Source organism: Anopheles coluzzii, chromosome 3 (assembly GCF_943734685.1).
Source record: "Anopheles coluzzii chromosome 3, AcolN3, whole genome shotgun sequence".
Taxonomy (NCBI): Eukaryota; Metazoa; Arthropoda; class Insecta; order Diptera; family Culicidae; genus Anopheles; species Anopheles coluzzii.
Window position 1 is genome coordinate 47,351,418 of NC_064671.1, and position 27,026 is coordinate 47,378,443.

Below are 27,026 nucleotides of genomic sequence, written 5' to 3' on the forward strand. Positions count from 1 at the left end.
TGCATCAAGTTCTTTGTTTAGCGAATATATTCGCGAGGAATGGTTTCCTTTCTGCAGAGAATTCGCTGTCGGTTGGCAGAAAGTGGCAGAACAACAAAAACGACTTCTCTCCCGTTCGTGGTTGCGCTGCCTGCAGTTTACCATCCACTTTCAACGATCAAGTCGAATACGCATTTGATGAAACTGCATCCGGCAGAAGGAACAGCCGCGCTCTCGCGGCAGACGACTGCGGTGAGCATGTTTCTGCTCCCCTCCCCAAACCATAAACAAAACTCTGGCATTGCTTAATCGCATGCTGCTTAACACCGCCGCCACATCACACAACCATTATCATCATCGCACCGGAACGTATTCGTCAGGAAGATTTGGGAACTCCTCTTCGCTGGAAACCGAACCGTTGTTTGTGGGAGATATAAATAAATGTGTGACAAATGTATGTTTATGGTTAATTGTAGCATAGGGCCCTCGCAGGCTCGCACCAAGAAACAGACAGCATAACGACGGAGACAGCAACTATCTCGTATTTCTTTCGTCCAACTCCCGCCCATTTCCCTGCTGCTCGTACTGCCGCCACACGGTGAAGATCGGCACGGCCGACAGATCGAAGCTTCTTGACACCACACTCTTTATGATGCTCCGAGAATGATTCTTGTGCTTTATAGTCTACGGCAGAACGTTTGTCTCGGCGAACGCACGCCGGTTAGTTGCGATTTAAATGTGGCTGCGTACGGTGCGCACGCTCCGGATCCTTGTTAGCTGGCTAGTGTAATACATATCGAAACGTTGTTCATAGTTCACAGTTTAATCAGTGCTCAATATCATGGATGATGATTACACATCGATCGAAGACTATTTTAGCAACGAAGTGTACCTAACACATTCGAGTGACTATGAAGAGCTCCTGGGCAACAATTCCCGCCCTGAGCTGTCGCCTCGCGATCCAACCGAGCTGGTATTAATGTATGCGTTCAATGCCGTGATCGTGGCGACGGGGATTGTTCTTAATCTGGTCCTCGTAAAAGGAATCATCGGCGCCAAATCTAATGGTAAGAGTGTGTGATCGCAAAACATAAGCAGCGTGTATGTTTACACGGTCTAATCATTTGGTTCGTTGATTCGTTCTAGGGGCGCTCTTGTTTGTGCTGCAGATAGCGCTCATCGATGTATTGACGCTTCTTACATGCAACTGGGAATTGTACTACTACATTAGACGAACGTGGATTTTTTCGAAGCTCCACTGCACTCTGTACAGTGGGTTGGAGTCATTCACCAGCGTGGCGGTGGTGTACTTCATTATTGGACTGAATTTTCACTCGATCTCCTCGTACAATCTGGCCGTGGAATTGTCGAAAAATGCTCTCGCTACACCTGACGCTGAGAGCGCAACCGAATCCCTGACGGAGGAAAACAATTACGAAGTAGCTACCGATTCAATCTCCCAGAAACGATCCCTCACGATCGATTACCGGTACAAAAAACGGCGCATTTCCGTCCGACTTCCGATACTGCTCGTGTGGTTCATAGCAGCATCCGAATCGCTGCCACTGTTCCTGTTTGCCGACATCGAAACGCTCAACCCAGCGGATAGTGCGGAGCAGCCGATCAAACAGTATTGTACGGAATTGACCAATACCGTGGCAAATCATAACATCGTCAGCCTCATGGTCATCGCCATTCGTATCATCTTGCCGTCTGTGGCACTGGTGATAACACTCGCACAAACGGTGATTAAGTTTTATAGAGGCAAGCATTTTACGCAACCGGATGAGATTGAAGAAAATGTTGCATTTTCGCTTAAGCTATCTATCTTTCTGTCGATCTCCTATGCGGTATTTACTATGCAACGATTGTACGGCTCGTTGCTGCAGGAAATAATTTTACAGCCAAAAATTGTGCCCAAATACCCAGGTTTTAACCCGATCGTCGGGATCTCGCTGGCAGTACTTCACTACACAGCATCTTTCATTCGGCCGCTAGTTTTAATAATTATGTGTAAACAAAAGAGCAACAATGTGGATATTACGTTCACCTGCCAGAAACGCGCTGAGAATAATAGTATATCTTTGCAGTAGTAACAGCATGAAGTACATACACCCGATTCTATGCAATAGTTCGCTTGAACGAATGCATAGTGAGACATTCGATGCAATTGTTCTCCCGATAGATTGTCATTGGATTCTGGTGGAACAAACAACACAACAAACGGACTTTTTTTAGAAATACATTTTTAGTATTATGACTATTCCGAATCAAACAACAGAATCGGCTATAGGCTGATCTGTGTCCAGGAAGTGAAGTGCATAAATAAGGCCTTTGATCGGGCGCTTTGATATATGCTTAAAACATAATTATTGTAAGTAACTTTTACGTTATTGCAATGTAAGGTTTTATGAAGCTAGTCAAATAAATGGTAATAATAAATACATATCACAGCTCTTTCGATATTTCGTACGACAGAATTATTCAATTTACGCAAAGTATTTCCATACACATGTTATAACTTAAAACGTATAACGTAACCTATAACGTAAAACTGACAGTATAACTATTTCTTTCATACCCCTCCCATCGAGTTCAATATTTAGTGTAGACAAACCTTTTTTTAATACTTTATAAATAATTTTTATCACCCAAAATAGTGAAAAAGAAACAAAACATTTACCAACTTGCTTTTTCATAAAGTTTTTCAAAAAGATCAAATTTGATTTATAGCACTTTTCTGATATTAGATAATTTCCGCAGCTCAATGCGTCGCGGAGTATTCCCCATACAAAACAGAACGATCGAATTTTTGTAGCACAGTTCATTTTGCTCGTGAGTGTTATGTTTATAGTTTATTGAATTGTCAAGGGACTGTACAGCCCACTCGAAATTGCTTTTCTACATATAGTTAGTTAGTGATTGGTTGTATGGATACGGATAGCTAATTCCACTGCCGTGGTACCGGGCTCGTAAATGTCGCTAAAAGAGTTTTAGGGTCATGCAGATTGCGAGTCGCGGGCACCAAAAGAAGTTCGGATGTCGCAATAGTAAGCTTTGAGCGGGCACGAAGAGATCTGGCTGGCACATATAGCCGAACCATGGTTTACCAGTTTAAAAAAAAAAGACCAGTAAAATGAACACCTTGGCAACGAAATGAGTGTCAAATGACACCAACATGGCAGCCGGATCGATCGAATTGTTTCGATAGAAGAATGGTGCTAAGGCCGGGGATCTGTGACACTCATTTCGCCTGCAAGGTGTTTTTTTTTAACTGGTATACCATGACGCTCACGAGCAATATGAACTATGCTACAATCGTCTCGCTTTGTATGGAAATCGACTTTTTGTAGGGGTATGAATTAAATACAGTCAGAATTCAATAGTTGAACGCTTCTTAGTTGGCATGATTTTTAGTTGAACGCTCAATAGTTGACTGACAGTTCAATTTAAAAGCATGCGTTTATATGGAAAACCCGGTTTTTGAAAATTTCACAAAAATCTCATGACTTGCCGAGAAAAATTTTATTTTTTTTTGTATAGAAAAACGTGCATATTCAATAAATATATAAATAAATATAAATAAATATAAATTTTTTTAAAAAAACACATATTCAATAAATAGTTGGCAGGGAATCGAAGTTCAGTTCAACCAACCAATAAAAAAAAAGTTCAGACTGTATACAGCCTTCTAACTTTTCGAGCAAAAATATATCTGAATCGTCGTGTTAGTCAGATACACGGATATCAACACGAACGACCATTAGTCTAATCTCACTTTCGTCAGCGCTGGTAATATTCATTAGAGTTTAGTATTTAAACAATTGTATCGCCGTTCTAGTTCTAGCGATACATAACTTCAATTCAAAACCATACAACAGTACAGAGGGAATGAGAAAGCTCTCATCGAAGCGAGGAAGCTCCACTGGTTAGGTATCTCACCAACAGATGGCGCCACCAGCTTTTTGCTATTTTTAGAATGCATGAGTCGTGTGCCGTCTGTTAAACGAAGTCTTTCTATATTCCGTTTAGATTGAGAGCTTGAGTCTTTTAGAACCCGTTTAGTGATTGTTTAGTGGATTTGTGAAACTTTGGTTGGGATCCATAACCAAGCCATCCATGTACCTCAAATATCTGCCTAAGTCGAATTTCACTTTTTCATCCAAAATACTACTAATGAATATGTTTGATAAAATTTAGCACATTTAAAAACACTACCCTACCCGCAAATTTCCGTTAAATGCCTTCTAATCGCCTTGTAATCGCCGGCGAATTGAAGGCGATCAGCAGTGCGTTTAGCAGTAATTAAATTCCTTTGAAATATGTCAATGAAAAATTTCGCTTTTGATTTGAAATTGCAACTGTCAAAAGAAAACCTTACAAGCGTCTTCAGAACTGCACTGTTGTAGTGTTCCCAGATATGATTGTGAGATTCGATACCACGATTTACGTGTTATGTTCTCTTGCGTTAAGCTCTGAGATATTTCACTTTATTAAATATGGTGGGCATTATTCGGTTGTTAAAGACCAACTCTAATAAAAGGAGAAATGAAATACATATTTCTCCCATCCTGATAACGAAGTGTGAACGATAGCTCATAAACTACTGTGATATTTTTTAGTGCTTTCCAAAGGTATGTTGCCGAGTCGACTGTCTGATTGCTACTAATCCTTTTATATTTTCGTCATAACCCTGACAGTCCTGCTAACACTAATACTAACGTAATCCTATGTACCCTTTTCCTATAATCTTACAATCTATAAATTTGCAGCCATTTAGGCGCCAACATTCCCGGTCACCAAAAACGAATGTTTTTAATATTCAGTAATGATTGAATTCATTTTCATATTCCTATTTGATTTCTTAAAATTCCTCATCTTAATTCCACATAATTCCAATTATTGATTTCAATTTACGATTCTATAGGTAAAGGAGCTATTCTATGAATTGGCCTACGAATTTCCTTGCCATTTGCGCATTTCAACGTTACTACTCGTGTAACACCATCTTTTCCTGGATGTAAATCCACTACTCTTGCCATCGGCCATTTAGATACTGCAACATTGTCTTCTTGTAGAATTACTAATCTTCCTGGCTCAATCGATATCGCATTTTTGTTCCACTTTGCTCGCTTCTGCAATGTACTTAAATATTCGCGATGCCAACGATTCCAAATGTGTTGCATGTGTTTTTGTATCAGTCTCCAATGGTTTAATCTGTTTGTTGGCACATCTGCGATGTCTACGTCCGCTACCGTTTGTAAGTGATTCCCTACCAAAAAATGCCCTGGGGTAAGTGCTTCCATATCATTTGGATCTTCTGATATTGCCGTAATTGGTCGAGAATTTAGACATGCTTCTATTTCGGCTAATAAGGTTGATCTCCTGGCAACCGTTTGCATCGTGCGTTAATCACTTCATTCCTACTGGTGTATCTCGTGAAAATGTTTCTCTGCTTGATGGAATGTCGGTGAACGGTTTGCTGCAATTATCCGGCATAAAAAATATACGCGGAAGACAATTAGATCTTCTATTTGCCAATGCTGGCTTCTTGGAATGCTGCTCCCCCGTCATAGCTTCACCTGTTCCACTCGTCGCGCTAGACAATCATCATCCTGCTCTTGAGACAAGCGTGCTCCTTACGCACTCTCGCCCTGCACCCTCCCAACGAATACCTACGGCTCGTATGTTCAATTTTAGGAAATTGGACTACCAAAAGCTTCATCGTATATTAGCCGATACCGATTGGTCCTTTATTAATGCTGACTGTGACATTAATCAAGCTGTAGCAGCGTTTACTAATGTAATCACTTCCGCCTTCCCTTCCTGCTGTCCTCTCCTATCCTGTCTACCGATCCCGTCTTCGCTCCTTTTCCGTACCATAAACTCCTTCCTACTCCTTCGAGAATAATTGTATACTATAGTCAGTAAGCACTATTGCTGTAACCCAACGTGGCCGAGCAATTAATAAAATAAAAAAAAAAAAAAAAAAAAAAAATCTTCAAACGTTAAATGCCCTGTACCTAACACGCGCTTTAAATGAAATTTCATAGATTTCACCGCGGCCTCCCACAGACCTCCAAAATGTGGTGCAGCTGGGGGTGTAAACTTCCACTTCATGTCTCGTTCGGCGCACCATCCTACAACCTCGTCTTGGTGTGTATCAGAATTTAGTAATTTATACAGTTCGCGCAACTTATTGTTCGCACCTCGGAAGTTTGTGCCGTTATCCGAATGCAATTCCGTAACATGCCCTCTCCTCGCAACGAATCGACGCAGTGCAGCTAAAAATGCAGAAGAGGTTAGATTTGATACAAGTTCGATATGAACTGCTTTTGTTACGAAACAAACAAATATTGAAATATAGCCTTTTGTGGGCACCGCCCGTCGGTGTGTGCCCTTTACCATTATCGGTCCTGCGTAGTCCACACCGCTAATTGAGAACGGTCTAGCTTGTCTCACCCTCTGCTCTGGAAGATCAGCCATTGGCTGCTGAATCAGTTTTGGTCTACAACGAGTACATTTCACACAGTTGAAAACTGTACGTTTCGCTACATTGCGCGCTCCCACTATCCAAAACCTTAACTGCATAGTGTTTATCATCAGTTGAGCCCCAGCATGACGAAGTATCTTATGGTACTTGTCGGCAATCAACTCTGCAATCCTGTGCTTTCCTGGAATAATAACAGGATGTTTTTGTTCGTCTTTTATGTCGGCGTTTGACAACCGACCTCCTACTCTCATGACATTATCTTTGTCCAGTATTGGTCTAATCACTCTCAATGGTGATTTTCGCACTACTTGTTGCCCTTGTTTGATACACTCGTATTCAGTTGCATAGACTTCATTTTGAACCAATCGAATGATTGTCTTTTCAGCTCGTTTTAGTTCCCTCAACTCAAAATAAGATTTGCGATGGATTCGCTTACGATCGAAGAAACGATGACAATATGCGACAATCCTTTTTAGTTTTGTGAATGAACCTACTCTCTCGCATAGTTTGTTTATAAAACTTTCCTCTTTCACCATACATGTTAATGTAGTTTTCGTTTGTTTTTCTTCTTTCGCTGTCTCACAAGTGTTTCCTGACTCTATATTTTTAGGCCAATGTTCTGGGTCTTTGACTAGCCAATCTGGTCCATGCCACCAAAGCTTATCCTCAACAACCTCTGCGGGATTTCTACCTCTCGAAACCGCATCTGCTGGATTATGAATCCCAGGCACATGCCTCCATTCAAATTCTTTTGTTGCATTTTGTATTTGTGATACTCTATTCGCCACGAATGTTTTCCAACGACTTGGAGACGATTTCAACCAATAAATTACTGTGCTAGAGTCTGTCCAACAAAATGTTTCGTATGGATCTTCTGTGGCCCTTTTGAGTTTCACCAATAGCTTTCCTAATAAATGAGCTGCGCATAGTTCTAATCTAGCTATTGTGTGTTTTGTAGCTAATGGGGTGACCTTTGATTTCGATACAAATAATCGCGAAACTATTTCCTCTCCATTCGTGCTTCTCACATATACGCAAGCTCCATAACCCTCTTCAGAAGCATCACAAAATCCGTGTATTTGAATATTACGTGCTCCTACTATCGTTACGCATCTCGGTACTTGTACTTCTTGTAAATGTGTTAACTGCCTCTCAAACACTTCCCACTCTTGTCTCATTTGCTGTGGAATTTCTTCATCCCACCCGTATGAGTCACCATTTTCTTTTTTTAATGACCATACTCTTTGCATGAATTGTTTTGCTTTTGCTTTAACTGTATCCACAATCCCCAATGGATCATAGATTTTTGCGATTGTTCTTATAATCGATCTTTTTGTATATATCTCACAAGTTTCTGGTTCACTAATTTTTACACCTAGAGTGTCTAAGATCGGATTCCACACAAGTCCTAATGTTGATACTGCACCCTCTCTTGACTTCAATTCAATTACCCTTTGTATATTATCAATTTCGGTTTCAGATGGTAATATATGGGGACAATTAGAAGCCCATTTGCGTAAAGGAAACCCACCCATTGCTAACGCTGCCTTGGTTTCTTCGCACAATTGTTTTGCTTCATTCTCTGAATCCGCACCAGAAATAAAATCATCCACGTAAAAGTCATTTATACGCGATGCTGCTAGTGGGTATTTTTCCTTATTGTCTTCTAGCACCTGATTTAGGGTTCGTATAGCAAGAAATGGCGCTGATGCCGTTCCGTACGTTATTGTATTAAGCTCATATGTTTTTATTTTTTCGCTTGAATGTGATCTCCAAAGTATTCGTTGGAACTTTCGATCCTCCTCATGAACCCACACTTGTCGGTACATTTTTTCAACATCACCGACCACTGCTATGGCTCTACGTCGCCATCTTAATAAAATATCCGTAGTGTCTTGCTGTAGTGACTTTTAATATATCATTGAGAGATCGACCATTTGACGTTTTACACGATCCATCAAAAACTACACGACACTTTGTCGTGGTGCTATCTTGCTTGAAAACAGCGTGGTGCGGCATATAGTAACCGTCACTACTATTTTCATTTTCTCTGAAACTCATGTGCCCCAAAGTGATATATTCCTGCATAAATGCTTCATATGCTTCCTTCACCTTCGGTTCCCTCTCAAATCTTCTCTCAAGTCCAATCAGCCGCCGTAAGGCTACTTCCTTGGACTCTCCCAATTCCCTCTCCGCCTTGAGTGGTAATCGCACCACGTATCTTCCATTCTCATCACGCCTTGTTGTTGCTTGAAAATGATCTTCGCATTCTCGTTCCTCAACGTTCCACAAATTCTGTTCTTGAACTTCTTCGATATTAAAAAATGTGTTCATCAAAGAAGCTATGTCGTTTTCTCCCCCTTGACTAACAATTGTGCATGCCATTGATTGATTTAAATTATTATGCTTATATGCACCACTCACAATCCAACCTAATTCCGTTTCAAGTAGTGTTGGTAACTCATGATCAAGCTTTATCTTTTTTGCCTTTATCATTTCAACAAAGGTGTCTGCCCCTATCAACATATCTATTGAGCCCCTTTCATGGAATGTAGGGTCCGCTAATCGAACATCTTTTGGTAACTTCCAACCTCGTACGTCCATTGTTTCGGATGGTAAATCGGTAGCAATTTTTGGCAAAATTAAAAATTCTAAGCATGTTGTGTACTCAGTGGTGAGTGATCGAATGGTACCCACAACTGATCCTGCAACTCTCATAATAGCTCCACCCACACCAGCTATCTGTTCACTCACGCGGGCTCTCTTCAATCTGAGTTCTTGTGCCACTCTCTCCGTGATGAAATTTAATTGAGAGCCGTTATCGAGTAATGCTCTCACTTTGTATGGCTGATCGTTAACATCTAGAATTATAATTTGCGCGGTAGACAATATAACTGTTTTCTTCGAACAATTTGCTTGAGCCGTAGCAGTTAATCTTGACGTTGACGGAACCACTTCCACTTCAGATAATCTTCCTATCTTACACAGTTTCGAATGGTGCTTTCTTTTACACTGCTGGCACACATACGTCGATCTACACTCACGTGCTGAGTGTCCCTTTCGCAAGCAATTAAAACATAAGCCATGTTTTCTTACTATCTCCTCTCGATTTATCACTGACGCTCTTTCGAATCTCTCACACACATGCAACGGATGCTGTTCGTTGCACAGTGGACACTTGAGATACCCTTTAAATGTATTGTTCGTTTGCTGTACTGGTAATGCCACATTCCTACCATCTCTTCTCGCCTGCCTGCCGGTCACCATGATCGAATTAGCCGAATATTGATTGCAAATATTTTGCGCAGAGCTCTTTAAAATGTTCACTCGCTGTTCCAAAAATTCCACTAAATTTGTGAATTCATCTGTTTTGAAATCCACCGAGTACTGCTCCCACGCCACTAAAGTTTTACTGTCCAATTTGTAAAACAATAAACTTGTTAACGGAGTGTCCCACTTGTCGACAGGCTCGTTCAAACGTTCTAACCCTCTGACTAATCTATTTGCTTCGTTCACGATACGTGCCAATTCTTCCGTCGAGTCGGTTTTCATTTTTTCTAGAGAATAAAATGCCTTGAAATATTCCCTTTTTAACACCTTAGAATTATCATAACGTTTTAACAAAGCTTCCCATGTCACATAATAATTATCGGCCGTTATTTGCATGTGTTCAAATTGATGCGCAGCATCACCCTTAAGCGCCGATAATAAATATTGCAATTTTAACACTTCAGGCATTTCTGTCGAGTCATGCACCATAGACGAAAATCTGTCTTTGAACGTAAGCCATTTTGTTATTTCACCATCAAAGCTTGGAAGGTCAACCTTAGGAAGGCGCAGATGATTTTGAGTTCCTGCACTAATAGTTGTGTTAACCTGTGTAGTGTTCAACCCACTCGACGCCCCAGAATGGGAACTATTTTTTAATAAAAATGCCCTTACTTCGTGAGACCGTTTGTTAAATTCACGCCGATCTTTTTGCATGATATCGAACGCTTCCGAATCATCTACCGTTTCGTTGAATGCTTTACGTAATTCCGTGAACTCACTAACCAACTCTTCTAACTGTTCCAACCGACTAGGTATCTGATATGCATCGATGGTTGCATCAAAGGATTTCGTAAACTCTTCGAAATCTTGCAAAGTGTTCATAATTTCTACCCTCTTTAAATTGAACATTTTCACTCGTTTATCTGCTGCTGGCATTTTGCTCCCAATAATTGTTCTTTAGGCACTTCTTAACACAATTTTTAATAAAACGCACAGCAATGAGTTCCGTACCCCTGGAAGTTGTCGACACCTGAACTAATACGCGCGCAGCTTTGGGTGCCAAGTATGGCGCTAGGATAGTCACTCACGCACACCCACTCCACTACTACGGTTGAACGACTCTCACGCGATCGAAAATGTTCTGCGCTGACACTAATTATCCACAAATATGTTATTAATGGAAAGTTCACGCACGCACTAAATTCAGCTATTCACCGTATTACAACTTCGCACCTTTCGTCGTCGCACAGTTCGTCTTTTGCTGTTTACCGACAGCCCACAGATACGCAGCTCCTTTCGTGGCTTCACGTCCTCTCTCTCTCACACACACAAACCAACGATGAGTGTCCGGCTCCTGCAGCAGTAGCAACAACACGAATGGAGTGGAGAACACACCGTTCTGCTAAGAAATCCAATATTTCTTTGCACTCCCACTTGGCGCTCGGTAACCAAATAGCATAAACCACAAAAAACTAGCAAAGAATATCCGTAATTCGGATCCGGTTCGAAGGACCAAATGAACGATAGCTCATAAACTACTGTGATATTTTTTAGTGGTTTCCAAAGGTATGTTGCCGAGTCGACTGTCTGATTGCTACTAATCCTTTTATATTTTCGTCATAACCCTGACAGTCCTGCTAACACTAATACTAACGTAATCCTATGTACCCTTTTCCTATAATCTTACAATCTATAAATTTGCAGCCATTTAGGCGCCAACAAAGTGTGAACATAGTGTAATTATTATGGTTTTTAAAAAGGTATTATTTTAAAAACAAGAGAAAAGCAAGAAAATATTAATATAAAAAGAAATAAGCACAGAAAAAAGATCATAAAAATCAGGATTTGAACACACGCTTGCTGTGTTCGGAACCAAAAGCGTTGTCACTGCTCTATTTGGCAATTACAATAGTTAGGATGCAAAACCAGTATATAAACAAGCGAAGATGACGGCAAGCTATCTGTTCTCGTTGAATCAAAAAGTTGAAATATTTCGAAGAGAACCCGTTACGCGGCGCTCTAGCAGCAATCGAACACGACATAAGCCACGAACAAACCCATATAATCATATGGAGGTGCACTGTCAGACACAAACAAACAAACAAGACAAACCTCGAGTCGAACATGTCAGTTGATTCTGTCTGTGATGTTCGATACCCACCTGTACTGTGAGTACCTTGGCTGTCAAACGCTTGACAGCTACAGTAGATAGAATTCAATGCGGGACATTTTCAAGTTTTTTTTACGTAGTTTGTCTCTGGCGTACAAAATATTTAGAATAGCTATCAATAATATTAGCAATGCTTCACAATCAATTATAACATCAAATATACAGGTTTGAAACGTATAAAACTATTACGTGTACACAATGCATGTGTATGCACTGTATGTGTTATGGCATGGACGTTTGTTTACTTTTTTCAATAATAAATTTGAATGATTTTTATGTTATTTTTGATATTAATAACTAGTTTATTATTTGTTGAATCTTCCCCCTGCAGATGAATGTTCATTTAAACTATGAAAATGCTTCATTTTCGAGATGATAAGATAGGCGTATTGCAGTGCATCATGACAGGTCTATAAGACATCGAACAGCTGACAGAGCACCTATCGAACAGAGTCGTGTTTGTTTGTCTCGTTCGATTGGTCCCAGAGCGCCGCCTTACAGCCTTGAAAGTTTCGGTTGAAATCTTTATTCGCCTTCTAAGGCGACTAAGGCCTTAAATGCCTTCTGAATGCCTTCAAAGCCGTTTAGTGCTGGTAGGGTAGGTCGTAAATACATTAACCATGATTTCGCAGTCGCGATATTACGCCTGCTGAAAAATCTGTTTGTATGTGACAGTTGACTATGACCAACGTCACATGCCAGGTGAGGGTGGATGGAAAACTCTCAGGACCTTTTGCTACCACCAAGGGTCTGCGCCAGGGGGACGGGCTTGCCTGTCTCCTATTCGGGATAACGGACTGGCAGACGAAGGCGCGAGACCGTGAGCGGTTTCGGACACTCCTGAGGCAGGCCAAGACCGCAAAGCGGTTGTAGCGCCGGATAAGTAACTAAGTAATGTGACAGTTAAGAAAAGTGACTATTCACAGTTTGTACATGGGATTGACAGCTAGTGGAATTTCTCACCCACAAAATACTGGTTCGTGTATTTTTGACCTTATAATTTTTTTAATAAGAATCGTGTATAATGTTTTTAAACAGTTAAAAAAAATGTTGAAAATAAAAAAAGGCAATTTGTTTTGCATTTGATAATTCTAGTAGCAAATTCTGCTGGTTTCACACATAAACTGTCTAATTTAGGAAAAACGCGTATCTCGGGAACGGACTGTACTTAACTGTTATCGCTCTAATCGATATTTGGGGAAAATGGGAAAGTGTGTTTGGGAATTACGTTTTTGTTGCTTGGACGAGAACTGTCAAACAAGAGCTGTCAAACTAACTAGAAACAAAACTGAAAAAAGATAGCTTTGCAACAATGACCACTTGTTTGGCCTAGTTTTGTAAAAAAAACAAGATAAAGTACTGATAATTTACTCCTTTTGAAACTATGTGTACTGTACAATTGTGAAAAACTTTCCACTGCAGTGAATGTTTGTGAGTGTGTGTTTATGTACGTGCTAAAATCGTGAAACCGTGTAGAGTGTACGCCGTTCAAGACTACCAAATGAATGAAGAAATGTTGAAAGAGATGGTGGAATCCCAAATTCCACCATCACAAGATGTCCAAGAATGGTTTCTTCAATATTTTAAGGTAAGTACTGCATAATCTGTATCATTCATTAACTAAATGCATACATTTCCGCGCATCGGAAAAAACGTAAACAAACGATACTTTGACAACTACAAACGCATGCGTTTTGTGCAGCCTTGTACACATGATTCTACAGTGGTTGGCAATGTTATATGTTTATTTTTTGTCATTGAAAAGAAAACTGGTTTTATTTACACACTTAATGCTAAGATTCATATGATAACAAATCTTATGCAAATAATGATATTTTTCTTTGATTTTTTGGTATTAAAAAATAAAATTCGTATAAATGAATGCTTTTGTAACCGGTAAAAGTATATGCGCATCCGTATTTTGATTTATGAAACCAATGAGATCAATAGACTCCATGTTTCTGGAGACAAAAATCAAATACATATTTTTATTTAAGTGAAATGATTACATTGGTAAAATTCTTATGGAATGCCAATTAAATTTCTTCTTCTTCTTCTTTGGCACAACACCGCTGTTGGTCAAGGCCTGCCTGTACCCCCTTAGTGAAATGAGCTTGGCGTTCAGTGACTTATTTATTACCATAGCAGGATAGTCAGTCCTACGTATGGGGGCACGGTCTATTCGGGGTTTGAACCCATGACCAATTAAATTTACTTATTTGTGATATTTGATGAGAAAATAATAATAATAATAATTAATATTTTTATTATTATAATAAATGCTAATAAGTAGTTTTATTGATTCTAACAATTAATGAATGTCTAAAAATTACACTGTTGAAGATGTTTTAATTCTCTAATTATGTGTATTTCTTATTTCACACAATCCTCCAAAACAGGGCCATAGTCTTAAAAATACTTTATCTTATATAAATCTGAAATGTCTTATATAAATACATAGGCTTACTGAATATATTTTACTACGTAAACGAACCTATCGGGTTGAGCCAAGAAGAGTTTCGATAACCATACTATGTCGTAAAGAATCGCGGATTTGATAGAATATCCCCAAAATTGAATGATTGAATCTGCGGTCTAGAGTGAAATGGCGATAGTGCAAGCGCATTACTGGATTGGATTAATTTGCAAATCATGTGCATCCACCAGTCGCTTGCGATCATGCCCTTGTCCCAAACTACATTGGGCGGCTGAATTAAATCGTGTGCATTTCGTCAGACAGCCGCCTAGCCGGCACGATTTTTTTTTTGTATCGGTCGCGATACCCATTGCAGCTTGGATGCACAGTGTGAGCGGATTCGAGAGCCAATACCATCCGCACCGGGTATCCGTGGGAGAAATAGAGCCACATTTGTCGATTCTCGATCCAGCACTCGCGCAAACGGCAGATGCTCTGGATATTTTCTGGCCTGTTTCCTCGTGCAGCACAGATTGCTGGCCGGTTGCAACGAAGGAGAAATGATTACCATCAGCAGCATGCACGTCTTCTTTTCGCCCATGCCTGTGCTTTTTTTTGCCGGCAGTTCCCGTTGCTCCGGAGCGCTTTTGCTTTTATTATGCACACACAGACCGGCGATCGTGTCTGGCGATTGCAAGGACGCATGTGCAGTGGCGCGCATGGCCGGCGTTTTGTTTGGCCGCTGTTGCTTGTGTGCGGCTGCAGTCTGCACAGACGAAGTCGCGGACGGAGAGATGCAAACGAAAACACCACCAACACTAGCAAACTAGCCCTGTGCACCTCGACGAGCGCAAGGCACGGTGTCTGTGCCGGGCCAGCCAGAATCCCGATTCCCAGACAGTGAAAATAACGTTTCCGCACCGTCATCATCAGCACCGTGACCGTCATCGTGATCTGGGACGCTGGTCGTGCGATTGCAAAACCTCGACCCACGGGCGACAACTGGTTCGGGCGAAATGGCATATTGAAACAGCGAAGGTCGGCGGCAAACGTTTTTGCCACGATGATAGCAAGCAAGAGCAACGATGATGATGATGATCCCAAGCCTCAAACGATGGTGAGATGAAAGCATTTGGCGGCGCATAAATCCAAAATGGACGTTCGCTTTGTTCAATATTCGTCATTTGGTGACGATTTAGTTTTTTTGTGTGCCCTTTTGCTTCGCTGCTCCTTGCATCACCTGTAAACGAAAAAGTGAAAAGAGAGAGAGAGAGAGAGTGCGTCTGCAAATCAACGGCGTTTGGTTTGCGCTCCAAAGACCGATTGGGTGATCCTTTGTCAAATGGATTCATACATCCTTCCTGTCTGTCTTACCCATTCCTTAGAACTTGAATCCAAAGCCGTGTCTGGCTGTATGTGGGGGTGGAGGGGCATAAAATGAACGAACATCATAATAAAAACGTGCATCTAACGATGCAGCCCGTCCGCCGATTGAACGCGAGAAAGAAAGAGCTAAATCCATTCGTATATGCGTTGGCGAGGCCGGCGTAAGCGAGGAGAAACCGGAACGATGAAATATCCCAGAGAAACGACCACACTAGCAGGGTGGTCGAGGACTGGTCGGTCGCTGCCTGCTTGGGAGACGTGACGTGATGCACATGCATTTTGTAGCGTCATCCATTTGTCTGCGCGTTGCGGCGGTGCGTTGGTGCGCAGGGTGCGCGGGGCCCGGCTGGAGCTGCAGACGCTCGACAACAGCTCGCGAAGGCCACCGCTTGTGCTGGAAACTGAAACAATCAACAATGTTTGTAGGTTAGATTGCACTGGGTCGGCTGCAAACGTGCAATAGTTTGCAGTCTGTGCTAGTTGTGCAAGACTCTCCGATGTGTCTTTTCCTTGTTATGGGTTAGCTGTGAACGGTTTTAAGTAATCAAATGAGCACGAGCAACACTCGGACGGTGCCGGATGGTCGATTTCCTCTTTGGTACCATGTTTCGGCTTTTTGGTTTGTAACTAGAAAATAGAACTATAGTGTGAACTTCCGATCCATTTCCAATGTATTCAAAAGCATCAATCATCTGAATGATATCGGCATGCCTTTTAGAAAGTAACTGGAAAATCCTTGAGACTCCCTCACACACAACTCCACTTACATGATATACGAGACCTTGAACACAGTCGGTATCCTCTTCGTCCGAGTCCTCACGATGGATTTCACTTTTGCTCCATAGGACTCTCTCTCTCTCTCTCTCTCTCTCTCTCTCTCTCTCTCTCTCTCTCTCTCTCTTTCTCTTTCATATTCCTCATCTCTCGCGACGGTTCGAATTTTTCCCCGTACTGTGGAGCTTAAACCATGCCGCACTCTCAACTTCACCACAACTTTCCGGTCAGAAAATTTTTATGTGAGTCACATCCCCGTGACACAGAGCCTCACCCTAGCCTGTCATCATCAACAACAACAACAACCACTGTGTCTACTGCCTATTAACACATCCCTGGGCAACCGGAAGTGATTTATCGATCATCAACGATGTTTGTTTCGATGAAAGTTTCGAAGAGTGTTGCTTGCCGAACGATGTCCTCCCGGTTATAGAGGAGCTGCTTGCGCTACGGCGTAAGGGGACATTTGCCCACCGCGCACAGTGCATTATGCATGCAAAAATGCAAAACAATCTTCTTTTTGTACTTGCTGCTATGCAGCCAGGCGGGAATTAATACCTTTTGCCATGGGTATTCCGGGTCTCGACTCCCGCCGGAAACCGACGGGCAACGAGAGAACGTTGTCTTCCGTGAAGGTGATTTCGATTGGTTATGGTCCGTTGCACAAAGTATAGTGCAGGACCGGCAGGTACGGCAAGCGAAGAAATGTGAGAGGCAGACAACACCACCCCGCCCGAAGGCGACGATATACGCCGACGAGACACGTTGCGTTCTTGTGGCTCCGGGGGTCGCCCTGGATGGGAAATTGCTGTGCCATCGCTCCCCCCAACGGGCCTCAACGCTGACTGATGGCAATAATGCTTTCCATGCACCGAGCCCAGCACTCCATCGCTCAAAGTCCTTGAAATAAATTAACGTTTTCGCCAATTCGTTCCGTTGCGCATCGTGATGGGTGGTAGGTGGCTGGCTTGGCTGGCTGGCTGGCATCATCACGGTCGACATGCATCCTAGGCGGGTTGTTATATTGTTTAATGCTTTACTGCACCTGGCTTATGGTACGGTGTGGTCGTACCGATCAGCCGCCTTACATCAGCTACATGTGATATGTTAAATTGTTTTACAAATCTGTACAAGAAAAAGCATGCTCATGTTCATTTCATTTCCCCTCTGGTTGCAAAACATACTTAAGCAACTAATTGGCCACGGAGTTACTTGTTTGGCTCTTATTTTTACAACCAGTAAATGCATCCAGTAATGGCACAAAAGCATAAATCTGTTATGTGGAATGAAAATTGTAATTTCTGATTCAAGGGGCAGCATTTTATGGGGCACTGTTGTTATGTTAAAAATTTAAATTTAAAAATGTTTTTATCTCATTACGTGCATGTTGAGCTGGTGTAAAAAGCTTCAAGCAATTATTTTGTTTACGCCACCATAAATCCGTTTTAAAATCATTGCATTTCAATCAAGAATGGCGTCTTGTTTCCTAACGATCGGGTCCACCTGCAGGGGGTAATGAATTAGCAGATATGGCATGAGGCAACCAAATAAATATCTCCAGACGGGTGCCCAATCCAATTTCAGAATCCTCATTCCTGCGCCGCCATTTATGTTTGAAATTTTCTACTTCGAAAAGTAAAAGTACCTTAACTGTGGTGGTGGTGCGTTCGTGTGTCTCCCTTTGTACACCCTCCACACAGGCATAGGCACGAAAGGCAAGTCACAGTATCCATAACTTTACTGCTAAATATTCTCTGCAGTAATTAACAACCGTTGACGACGCATATTGTGGCGCAGAGTTTTGAAACGGGGATTCGATCCAACTCCCCCACCAGCTGCTCCCGTCCCAGGGAGTAACTGGCAGCTGTTGTTCTGGAACGCTGTTGTTCTGCCCTACGGCTTACTGTAAGGATATTCGCGCAAACCGCCCTCACGATCATTCTTTCCCGCTTTATTACCCACCAAAAGTAACGCAGGATGTCACGCTCGCTCGCTCGCTCGCTCGCCCTTGCTGTTTTCATCCTGGCCGGCGTTTCGTTCACTCGTGCTACCCTTATCGCAATTGCTGCCGTTACTTAAACCGCTGTCGTCTCGACCCGGTACTCCCGAACCAGGAGCAGAAGGGAAGGTTATTCACCTCGTAGAACGTTTCGACGGCTCGCGCACGGAACAGAACAGCCGAATCTCCCATCAAACCCAACACACAGCGTGCACCCCAAAAATGGTGTCTGCCGTAAAAGTTTCGGAAAATCCCCACCCGAGCTCACTGACTCAGAGCGCACCGGTGCTCGCCCCCGGCGGTGCCCTCGCCGGTGCTTTGCTACCAGCGCACTGACTATTAGCTTCAGCCAAAGAAACCACCCTTCGTTCGTTCGGTACTCATGAGCCATGAGCATTGCTTTGGCGCCCATTTTGAACGAAATTTTCCGAGGGATTTCCACTCAATAAGCCACCCCCTAATCGAATGGCAACGGAGAGTCGAATCTAAACAACAACAACAACAGCACCAGCAGCAGCCGCAGCAACATCAACAACAACAGCGACGGCAACAACACCACTACACTGCTGCACGTGGCCCTAAGCGAGACCGTGGCGTACGCCAAGTGCTGAAAGGAAAAGGGACTGTACATAAGTATGTATGTACGAACCGGGGGCCAGATTTTGCCTGCCAGGCTGTGCTTCTGTCCTGGCTGTCATTTCCGGCCAGTCGGTGAAAGATCCGAAAAGGGGACACTGTAGAACGACTAAAAATGTAATATAGGAGGCTTGTTGTCGGGGCGGGCACATCTTGTTGGCAGCGTGAACGAAGCTAATGGTTGGCGGGGTTGGCGTTTTGCATTTTGTTTGGAAGGTTGTTCTTCCAGGACTTGCCTTCTTTCTCTTCATTTTCAATCATCAAAATTTTGAAACGCAAGCGTTGAAACACATCAGTGGAGCAAAAGGGACGGTTGGCACACACCCAGACCGTACCCGGCATCCAGTCTAGGGGAACCATCTTCGGGCGTGAATCGGTGGAAAACATTTTAATTCTCCCTTAAACTTTTCCTTGCCAACCCGTGTCCCGTGCGGCAGTAAACAGCGATGTTCGTTACCACACGGTGACACATTGGGCTCCCCAGTGGTGTTCGGAAGCAGTGTTTATTGCTTCTGTTAAACATCAGGATATGACTCATTGGAAGTTTTTGTGTATGTGTGTGTATATGTTTGAGTATGTACATCATGTCGCCGTGGCGGTAACGAAGACGGTACGCCACACAACGACAGGAAGGGAAAATATTTTCCCCATGTTTAGAAGCACTCCACGTCGTCGTCGGTCGGGGTCGATGGGGCTGAAGCCCGGATTCATTTTGATCCTTATTCATCTCCTCCCATCCCCCAATTGGGCCCGGATGAGGCTGTTGATTCTGGTGTTTAGCTTGTCTTGTTGAAGATGCCTATGTAGCTGTATGTGTGTGTGTGTTTTTTTTTACATTTTACTGAGACCTGCCATTCCAAGCATCCATCTTACAGAGGGTCGTCGGACCGTAGCTCTGTGCCTTCGCTTTATTCGTCCGCAACGGTGTTAATGTATTGCACTCATTGCTCGGTGGATTACACGCCGATGGTGCAAACTAACCGAACCGGCGGATGTTAACGGTGGCTTAAGGAAATGCTTCAGACAGCCGGAAAATGGGCACATTATGATTAAAATCAGACATCAGACTCCGCCGTCCCACGGTTATTGCTTTTTTCTGTTGTCATTCATTTGTTGTGAATATTAATCAGTTGAAGTTAAGGGTTTGTCTACGGATGAAAGCCGCCCCAATGCAAGCATTAGAGAATGGTAGCATTACTTTGTTTCTAAAATCACCTATTTAATTATAATGTATGAGCGAATTTTATACGTATATTTTTTCGTCTTTATACAGTATTGTGATTGGTTACTTGTTGATTGGTTTCTGCAACCTGCAAAACTGATGCCCATTAGGGGCTAAAGGAAACCTACATAAAAAACTATTGTTTTGGAAAAAAAACAAGAAAAAACGAAGAGATTGTGGCCACACAGCTGCTAATGTTAATTTTAAATATCATAAACAATCCATCTCCACGTTACAGGCTGATCGCTTAAGTTTATAGGTTCAAAATACCCTTTAGCTAAAGCGAACCAGAAGTTGTTTGGTCGTAGCCATTGAACAAACCTTGCTTTACCCCAGCCGAGGTCACGCAATGATCTTTTCGGGCGGGAAGCAGCAAACCAATGCGAATGCACAAGGCAACGTCCATCACCATCAGCTCGTAGACGACGGCGCACGATCAACATATACCGCCTGAAAACTGCACCACTAACTGCAGTAAAATCTAAAGCAAAACTCGGAACCATAAAATGGTAGAAGAAAATTGAGAGTACGAGTCCCGCATCTCCGGGTGCGGGTGCACACAAAACGGCAGCGGAAAGAGGAACGATACAGACAGCGTCCATGCTACTGCTAATCAACGGAAGTGGCCCGTCAGTCGCTTCGTTTCGCGTTTGTGCCGAGCGACGCGAGGTCTCTGACTCGCAACCGGCAACGCCGAAAGACGCATTTCCAAGAACTGGCAAGATTAATGTGCACCGCTCACAATTTTTGCCACAGGAAAGCGGCAAACGGCGAAGAAGATGCCGTCGCCGACTGCAGCGCACCCCCGGGGGCTATGCGAAATATGTGGAAGGACAGGCTCTCGGTGTGTTGTTAGTCCGTGCGATGGTTCCTCCCGTCGTGGAACACGCTCCAAGAGAGGTGGCGTTACGATCGTTTGCCCATTCGTAGGGTTCGGTTCTTCGGCGAAATCGCACATCAAATGTTCTCGCGCACCAACGTTCTGCATGCGAAGGAAGTGGAAGTAAACAGTGCAACAGCAACATCGAGACTGCACCGTGACTACGGCGTTGCAAGTGCAATGTACCCACAGAGGGACGGTATGCCGCTGAATGAAGTGCGACCGATCGAACGACGAACCGAGTCGCGCTTCTAGATCAAGATTGTAGATATTGGTCGGTGTTGGTCGAAGAACTCTTCTGGTCGTATTTCTACATGTTTGCAAGATGGTTAAGAAAACTAATGAAGTGATATCGTCAGCTTTCAGGATTGCATAGCTAGTCGGTATCGATCAACGACAAGATCTTCTTGAACTACAGTACTAAATTGGAGCAAAATATGAAAATATTTGCTTGTGGACTTAGCAGGTTCATATGAGCTTGTGAGGCTGAAACATCCTGAGTACCAACATACATCCGTTCCTCAAACGTTCGTAGAGATTCTTCGCAAACAATTTCGTAGAAAGATGGTCGTGAGAGTTGTTACTATGCGATCACATATCATTTAAAGCAATTATACGGAAAAGCATATGAACAATGATCAGAATCCAGCACATATTGATTCAACACATTCGTTTTTGAGTTACATGCTACTCGTCTGTGTAGCTGCGGCAATGAAATAGACGTCGAGAAGAAGAGCACGCACACTAGAACCGGTTTGGCGGGCTATGGTACGTGTGGAATTCCTTCTTTTCCCAAGACGTCTGACCAGAGTCTTCCCATCGCTTCGTCGGAGCACTGGGAACACTTTCATTGGAAGGTGCGGGAAGCAAGAGAACAACAGCAAACCGCGTAAAAGGATAAAATCTCAGTACCATGAATGGGACTCGTGGGAGTGCAATGGCACTTGGGCCAGGCAATCGGCCAAGAAACAGAGAAACACTAATGATCACAACGACGACGATCCTTGTTGATCGTGGTTTCCCAGCAGCCCTAAACCTTATTGCAAACGTGCATATGGTTGTGTGAGTGTCATTTTCATTTGCTTTATCTGTACCTCTTTCTTATATAAATTGCATCTTTTGAAGTATACGGCGGTTCCTGGGGACTTTGAACCGTTGACATCGGAACGAGAAATTCAAGGCTGACCGATCAAACCTGTGTGCTTGACCTTCTACGGGAAAGGATCATCCACCGGGATGTTTTTGTATACCTGCACAGATTAACAAACGAAGACTCTAAATCAAACTGCAAATTTCGATTTTCCGAACATATAAATGTTTTTTTGACAGCAAACAAAGTTGCTACTATTGCTAACGTGGAAATAAAATCAAAATCATAAAGTCTAGTCATAATTGAATCATGTGCACAAACTGACCGATAAGAAGGCGGAACAGTGTCGTCTCGCTGATGTAACGTTTTATCAACATGGATCGTGTTCTGTCTAACATGTCTCCGATTCATCAAGTGTACCAGGTTTATCAAGCTTGAAATAATTGAAGTATGAAAAGGTATGTTATTTTTAAAAAAAGTGTACTGAACAAGTTGTCTATGAGTTAAAAACATATATTTCTTCATAGACTGCAAATCGTTTTTTTCATCTCGTTTGGTTCAACAACTGCAATCAGTGCCACTAATGAAGTTAAATCTCTATAACATGTCTTTAGACCAACGCAGGTACATGGTTTTGACAAATTTTTTGAATAGTTTAACTTTTTTTCATGAATCACAGACTACTTCTTATTCTTTTGACGATTTAGACAAAAAAATCAAATACAACACATGTCCTCAAACCATCTTTCAATTTATCCAAATTTCCATTTCTTCTGAAAATGTGTTACTCGTTTCTTTTTCAAAAAAAAGAACCTGTTGGCTGAAACATTTAGGATACTTCCGTCCATCCTACCTACTTGACGAAGTAAGTAAGTAAGGCTTTGGTAGTCATTTTTTATGTGCTTCTGCTATCGGCATCGCTGTAGGTACATTTCTGTTTCGGTGCCCTGTTTTTTTTTACCCATCCATGATGATCTTCTAACCCACTCCCAGTTACCTGCTATTATCGGCCTTCCGAGAGTATGGTTTGAAGTTTTTAAATAATAAATTTTTACGTGCCTCTGCACACGTTCGAGGCTGTTAAACTCCCGGCTGGTAAGGAGTATCTTAGTGGGGCCAGTAAAACACAGGAAATATGATCCTTTTCTTGGGTCGACCAAAGCAGTGAACTGTCAACTCATGGCTCATGAGAGTAAAAAAAAAACATCAACAACAATAGAATAACCGTCCCGGGTCGTCGCTCTTTTGATCACCTTATCGTTTCCTCGTCCTTAAGCGTTAAGCGTGAAACATAGCACAGGACCGGCAACCTCTTGATCCTTCGGCAAAAATGGGCAAACATATACAAAAAAAACATGTCGAAAAGATGTGTCTGAACCCACCGATGGACGACAGAGCGGTGTCCAGCTCTCTACCTGTTCAACAACATGCAGAATTTTGGGTGGCCATAAATATCCTAAACCCTAATTAGACCAATAAATCCTTACTGAATGACCTGAGAATTTGTAATGTATGGTTCAGTTTCAGCTCTGGTCCGGTGACAGCTTTGCCCCTGGCCATTTGAGCAATTGATGAAGGCTTGTCAAAATGTTTTAGTAGTACTGTAACTTTGATGTTATGCATGAGTTGAATGTAGACCGTAAAATGTTGTTTAAATTACGATTAATATAATATATAAAAAATGAAAAAAATAAAATAAATTTAAAAATAATTCACTATACTCCCTGATTCATTAATAAAACGAATCTGATTATTTTGTAAGAAACTGTATGTTGAAGTTTATAAAAAGTCCAAAGTTTTGTCATAATCGCTGCGACGGTGCAGCACACATGAGCGGTGCGGCTCGCTTTGCAGATGGTGCCGTTTTGTTAGTGCTTTTTTCAATTTGGATGATAATTTTGGTGTTCCTTTTGTATCTCCGGTGTCTGCAACAAAGGATCGGATGCATTCTGCGAAACGGCTTTTGGTCCCACCTGCATGTGAGATCGTTAAAATTGCAGTTTTGGATTATTTTTTTGTTCTTTCTTTCTCAAGCGGAATCAGTGGAGTTAGTGTGAGTTTAACCAAAAGTGAACCAAATCCGTCCGTGACTGCATCCTCAGACCTCATTTGGTATAGTCTGCATCGCCTTAGGAGGACCGACCCGAACGATGAACACGACGGCCCTACAATCGATCGCCCAGATCAGGACGCGAAGGCTTGGGGGAAGCAGCTAACTCTTCCTCTGTCTCTCTGGGCGGCAGATGGTTTCCGAATGGAGACTGTGTATTGCGCGGTTTGCAGGCGGTTCTGGTCCTTTTCAAAAATAAATGAACCACTATAATGAGTGGCAATGGTAGTATCATTTAACATTTTGTTTTTATGGTGGTTGGCGTTTTTATTTTTTTGTACAACATTATTATTTTTGCCGTCCTCTATCATCCACTCTTTGTTGGATCGGCTGGTTGAAGCTCGCCACACTTCTTGGAAGTAATATTTGCACTGGCTCTACTGTCTATCAAAATAACAAAACAGCAAGACAATACAAAAAAGAACCTAAAATGGTCGAGACAGAGGGGCCAGGTACATTGTTCGCCGTTGCTCGTCTTAGGTTTCAGTATCTAAATGGTTTTGGTTTTCGTTCGTGGTGTGCCTCAATCCATTCAAGGATACGGCTTCATTTCGTTCACTGCACCGCTGACGATGAATTCCATTTTATGTTTGTGTTTCACTCTAAAAGGTTTCCTTACGATCAGCAGCAAATCCCCGACCCACACCACACAGTATACGGGTGTGCCGGTGCGATTGATTGATGCATCCTTTCCGAGCGTACGGGAAAAATAGCTTCATGATGGTACCTGTGTCTTCCAGTTTGTTGATGATCGATAAAAAAAACTTAATAAGTCTAACGTGTACTACACTTTGTTTCTAATCGCCATACAAGACTCAAACCTTGTTATATAGACAGAAAGGTTCTTGAGTTCTGTTCTCTTGTACGTCCTTATTTTTCAATCCATCATGTTTAGTGCAAAAACGCAAAAGAAGTACCTACAGCAAAAGCTATATTTGAATATAATGCTCTTGACTGAAATCGTTCCTCAGCTTCCATTTTACAACGTTATGCACTCCCGGAAAACAGTTCCAGTTGGATTAAAATTCAGGGACATTAAATGTTCGCGCCACGTCGGCTTGGGCCAGGGATGTTGGTTCTTCAAATCGTTGGGCGTGCAGGAGGTTTGGGCGTTTTCTATTATTTTTTCCCTTCCATGCGTAGACGCACATAACGGATGCAGGATCACAATTGGAAAAGGGTCGCATGTGCGCGCTGTACACGCCATTGGCCAGAACGAGAACCGTTCAATAGTGCGAAAAAGATGGCTTTAAAAAAAGGGGAAATCCAGTCATATGGCGTTGGTTTGGGATCGTAGTACCTAACGTACCATATGCGATAAGAGTTTGATTGATAAGTGTGTAGAGTACAGCAAAAAAGGTCCGTGCTGAAGGTAAGCGATATGCTTTGAACTCACAATAAGTCGATTGATGTAGCGATATTGCAGAGATGACACAAACATATTAACGCACACACAAATGTATTAAGCAAGGAACGTATTAAGGAATATTACTAAAATGTGCGTCTATCTGAAAAGTTTGCTCCATCAAATTTATGATACACAAAAACCAGATGAATATTAACACATACAGCAACTTATCAGTTCATGTCACTCTTCGAACGCACCCTTTTACGAAGAGGTGACCGATGATTATGCCGTTTGTGCACCCTCTAGATTCCCGTCCGATTGCGCAAGAACTGGTACGGCAGCCACGGGGAAAAGGGTCCCTGCGTATAGGGGAGAGGGATGAAAGCGTTTGTCGTCGCACGCAGCATAAAAACGAATGCAAACGGCAGATGTGCACTTGAGCAAGTATACAGGCCGCTAGGCAGGCAGGATGGCAGGCTGCAAGCATAGAAGCCACACATACTTTGGTAGCAGCAGGCAGACAACGAATGCCCGCTCATTTGCCGTTGTTGATCAGCATTTTCGGGGTGCACCCATACACCGATATGCGAGGTGCGTGTGTATGGCTGGCCCCCGTTGTTGGAGTTCGGTTAGGGTGAACATACAGCGTCGCCAAAAATATAGCGTCTCCTCGCACAACAGCTCCTTTCTATCTGACTCGCTCATTTGGTGTGTGCTTCTTATATCGTTATGCGTGTGTTATTTTCCTTTCTTTTCCCCCTTAATAATTCTGAACCGTGCATGGGGTAACGATAGAGGGTCATATGTGTTCCTACCCTCGCCCGAAGTGGAACGGTTCTGTGGACACACATTTGCGTTAGATTATGCGGTGGCCATCAATCATACGCGTGTTTTGCGTTCGACTGTAAATGCATGCGATAATGTGAAACATCATACTCAAATGGAACTCGCAGAACAGTGCAAACTCCTCTCCTCCGTCGACCAATTTTGATCAAACCCAAACCACAAGCACAGAAAAGCGAAGGATCACAGAATTGGTATCAGATACTTACCGGATGGGTGGCGGCGGTACTCGACACTGTGAAGGATTTAGTGTCATTAACGATTGGTGCCAAATGGTGTTAATTTTTATTTCTACAACAGCTGGAAAAATGCTTAAATTTGGGTTTCAAAGCGATTTGTCAACAAGCGTTTACAAGCTCATAAAGTTATAAACACCAATTATTGGAAATAAAATCTAAAAAAATCGGTCT

The 27,026-nt window shown here is 42.5% G+C and overlaps 2 protein-coding genes across 2 annotated transcripts in view; both read left to right on the forward strand.

The window, feature by feature from the left end:
- Nucleotides 1–388: 388 nt before the first annotated feature.
- LOC120959775 (uncharacterized) lies at nt 389–2,451 on the forward strand. Its single transcript, XM_040383417.2, has 2 exons — nt 389–1,046; nt 1,126–2,451. Exons 1-2 carry the CDS (start codon nt 821–823, stop codon nt 2,070–2,072), a joined length of 1,173 nt encoding a protein of 390 aa, XP_040239351.2. The 5' UTR covers nt 389–820; the 3' UTR covers nt 2,073–2,451.
- A 10,707-nt stretch (nt 2,452–13,158) lies between these two features.
- Nucleotides 13,159–27,026, forward strand: part of LOC120959241 (protein disks lost) — an 80,755-nt gene continuing 66,887 nt past the window's right edge. The window contains exon 1 of the mRNA XM_040382504.2: nt 13,159–13,500. Within this exon, the coding sequence (XP_040238438.2) occupies nt 13,414–13,500 (87 nt within the window). The 5' untranslated portion in view covers nt 13,159–13,413. The remainder of the gene's footprint in view (nt 13,501–27,026) is intronic.

Bases quoted from the DNA above. Each gene is read 5' to 3' on its own strand.
- LOC120959775 (XM_040383417.2), top strand. From the start codon at position 821: ATGGATGATGATTACACATCGATCGAAGACTATTTTAGCAACGAAGTG. The intron at 1,047-1,125 runs GTAAGAGTGTGT...GATTCGTTCTAG, and splicing joins CATCGGCGCCAAATCTAATG to GGGCGCTCTTGTTTGTGCTG.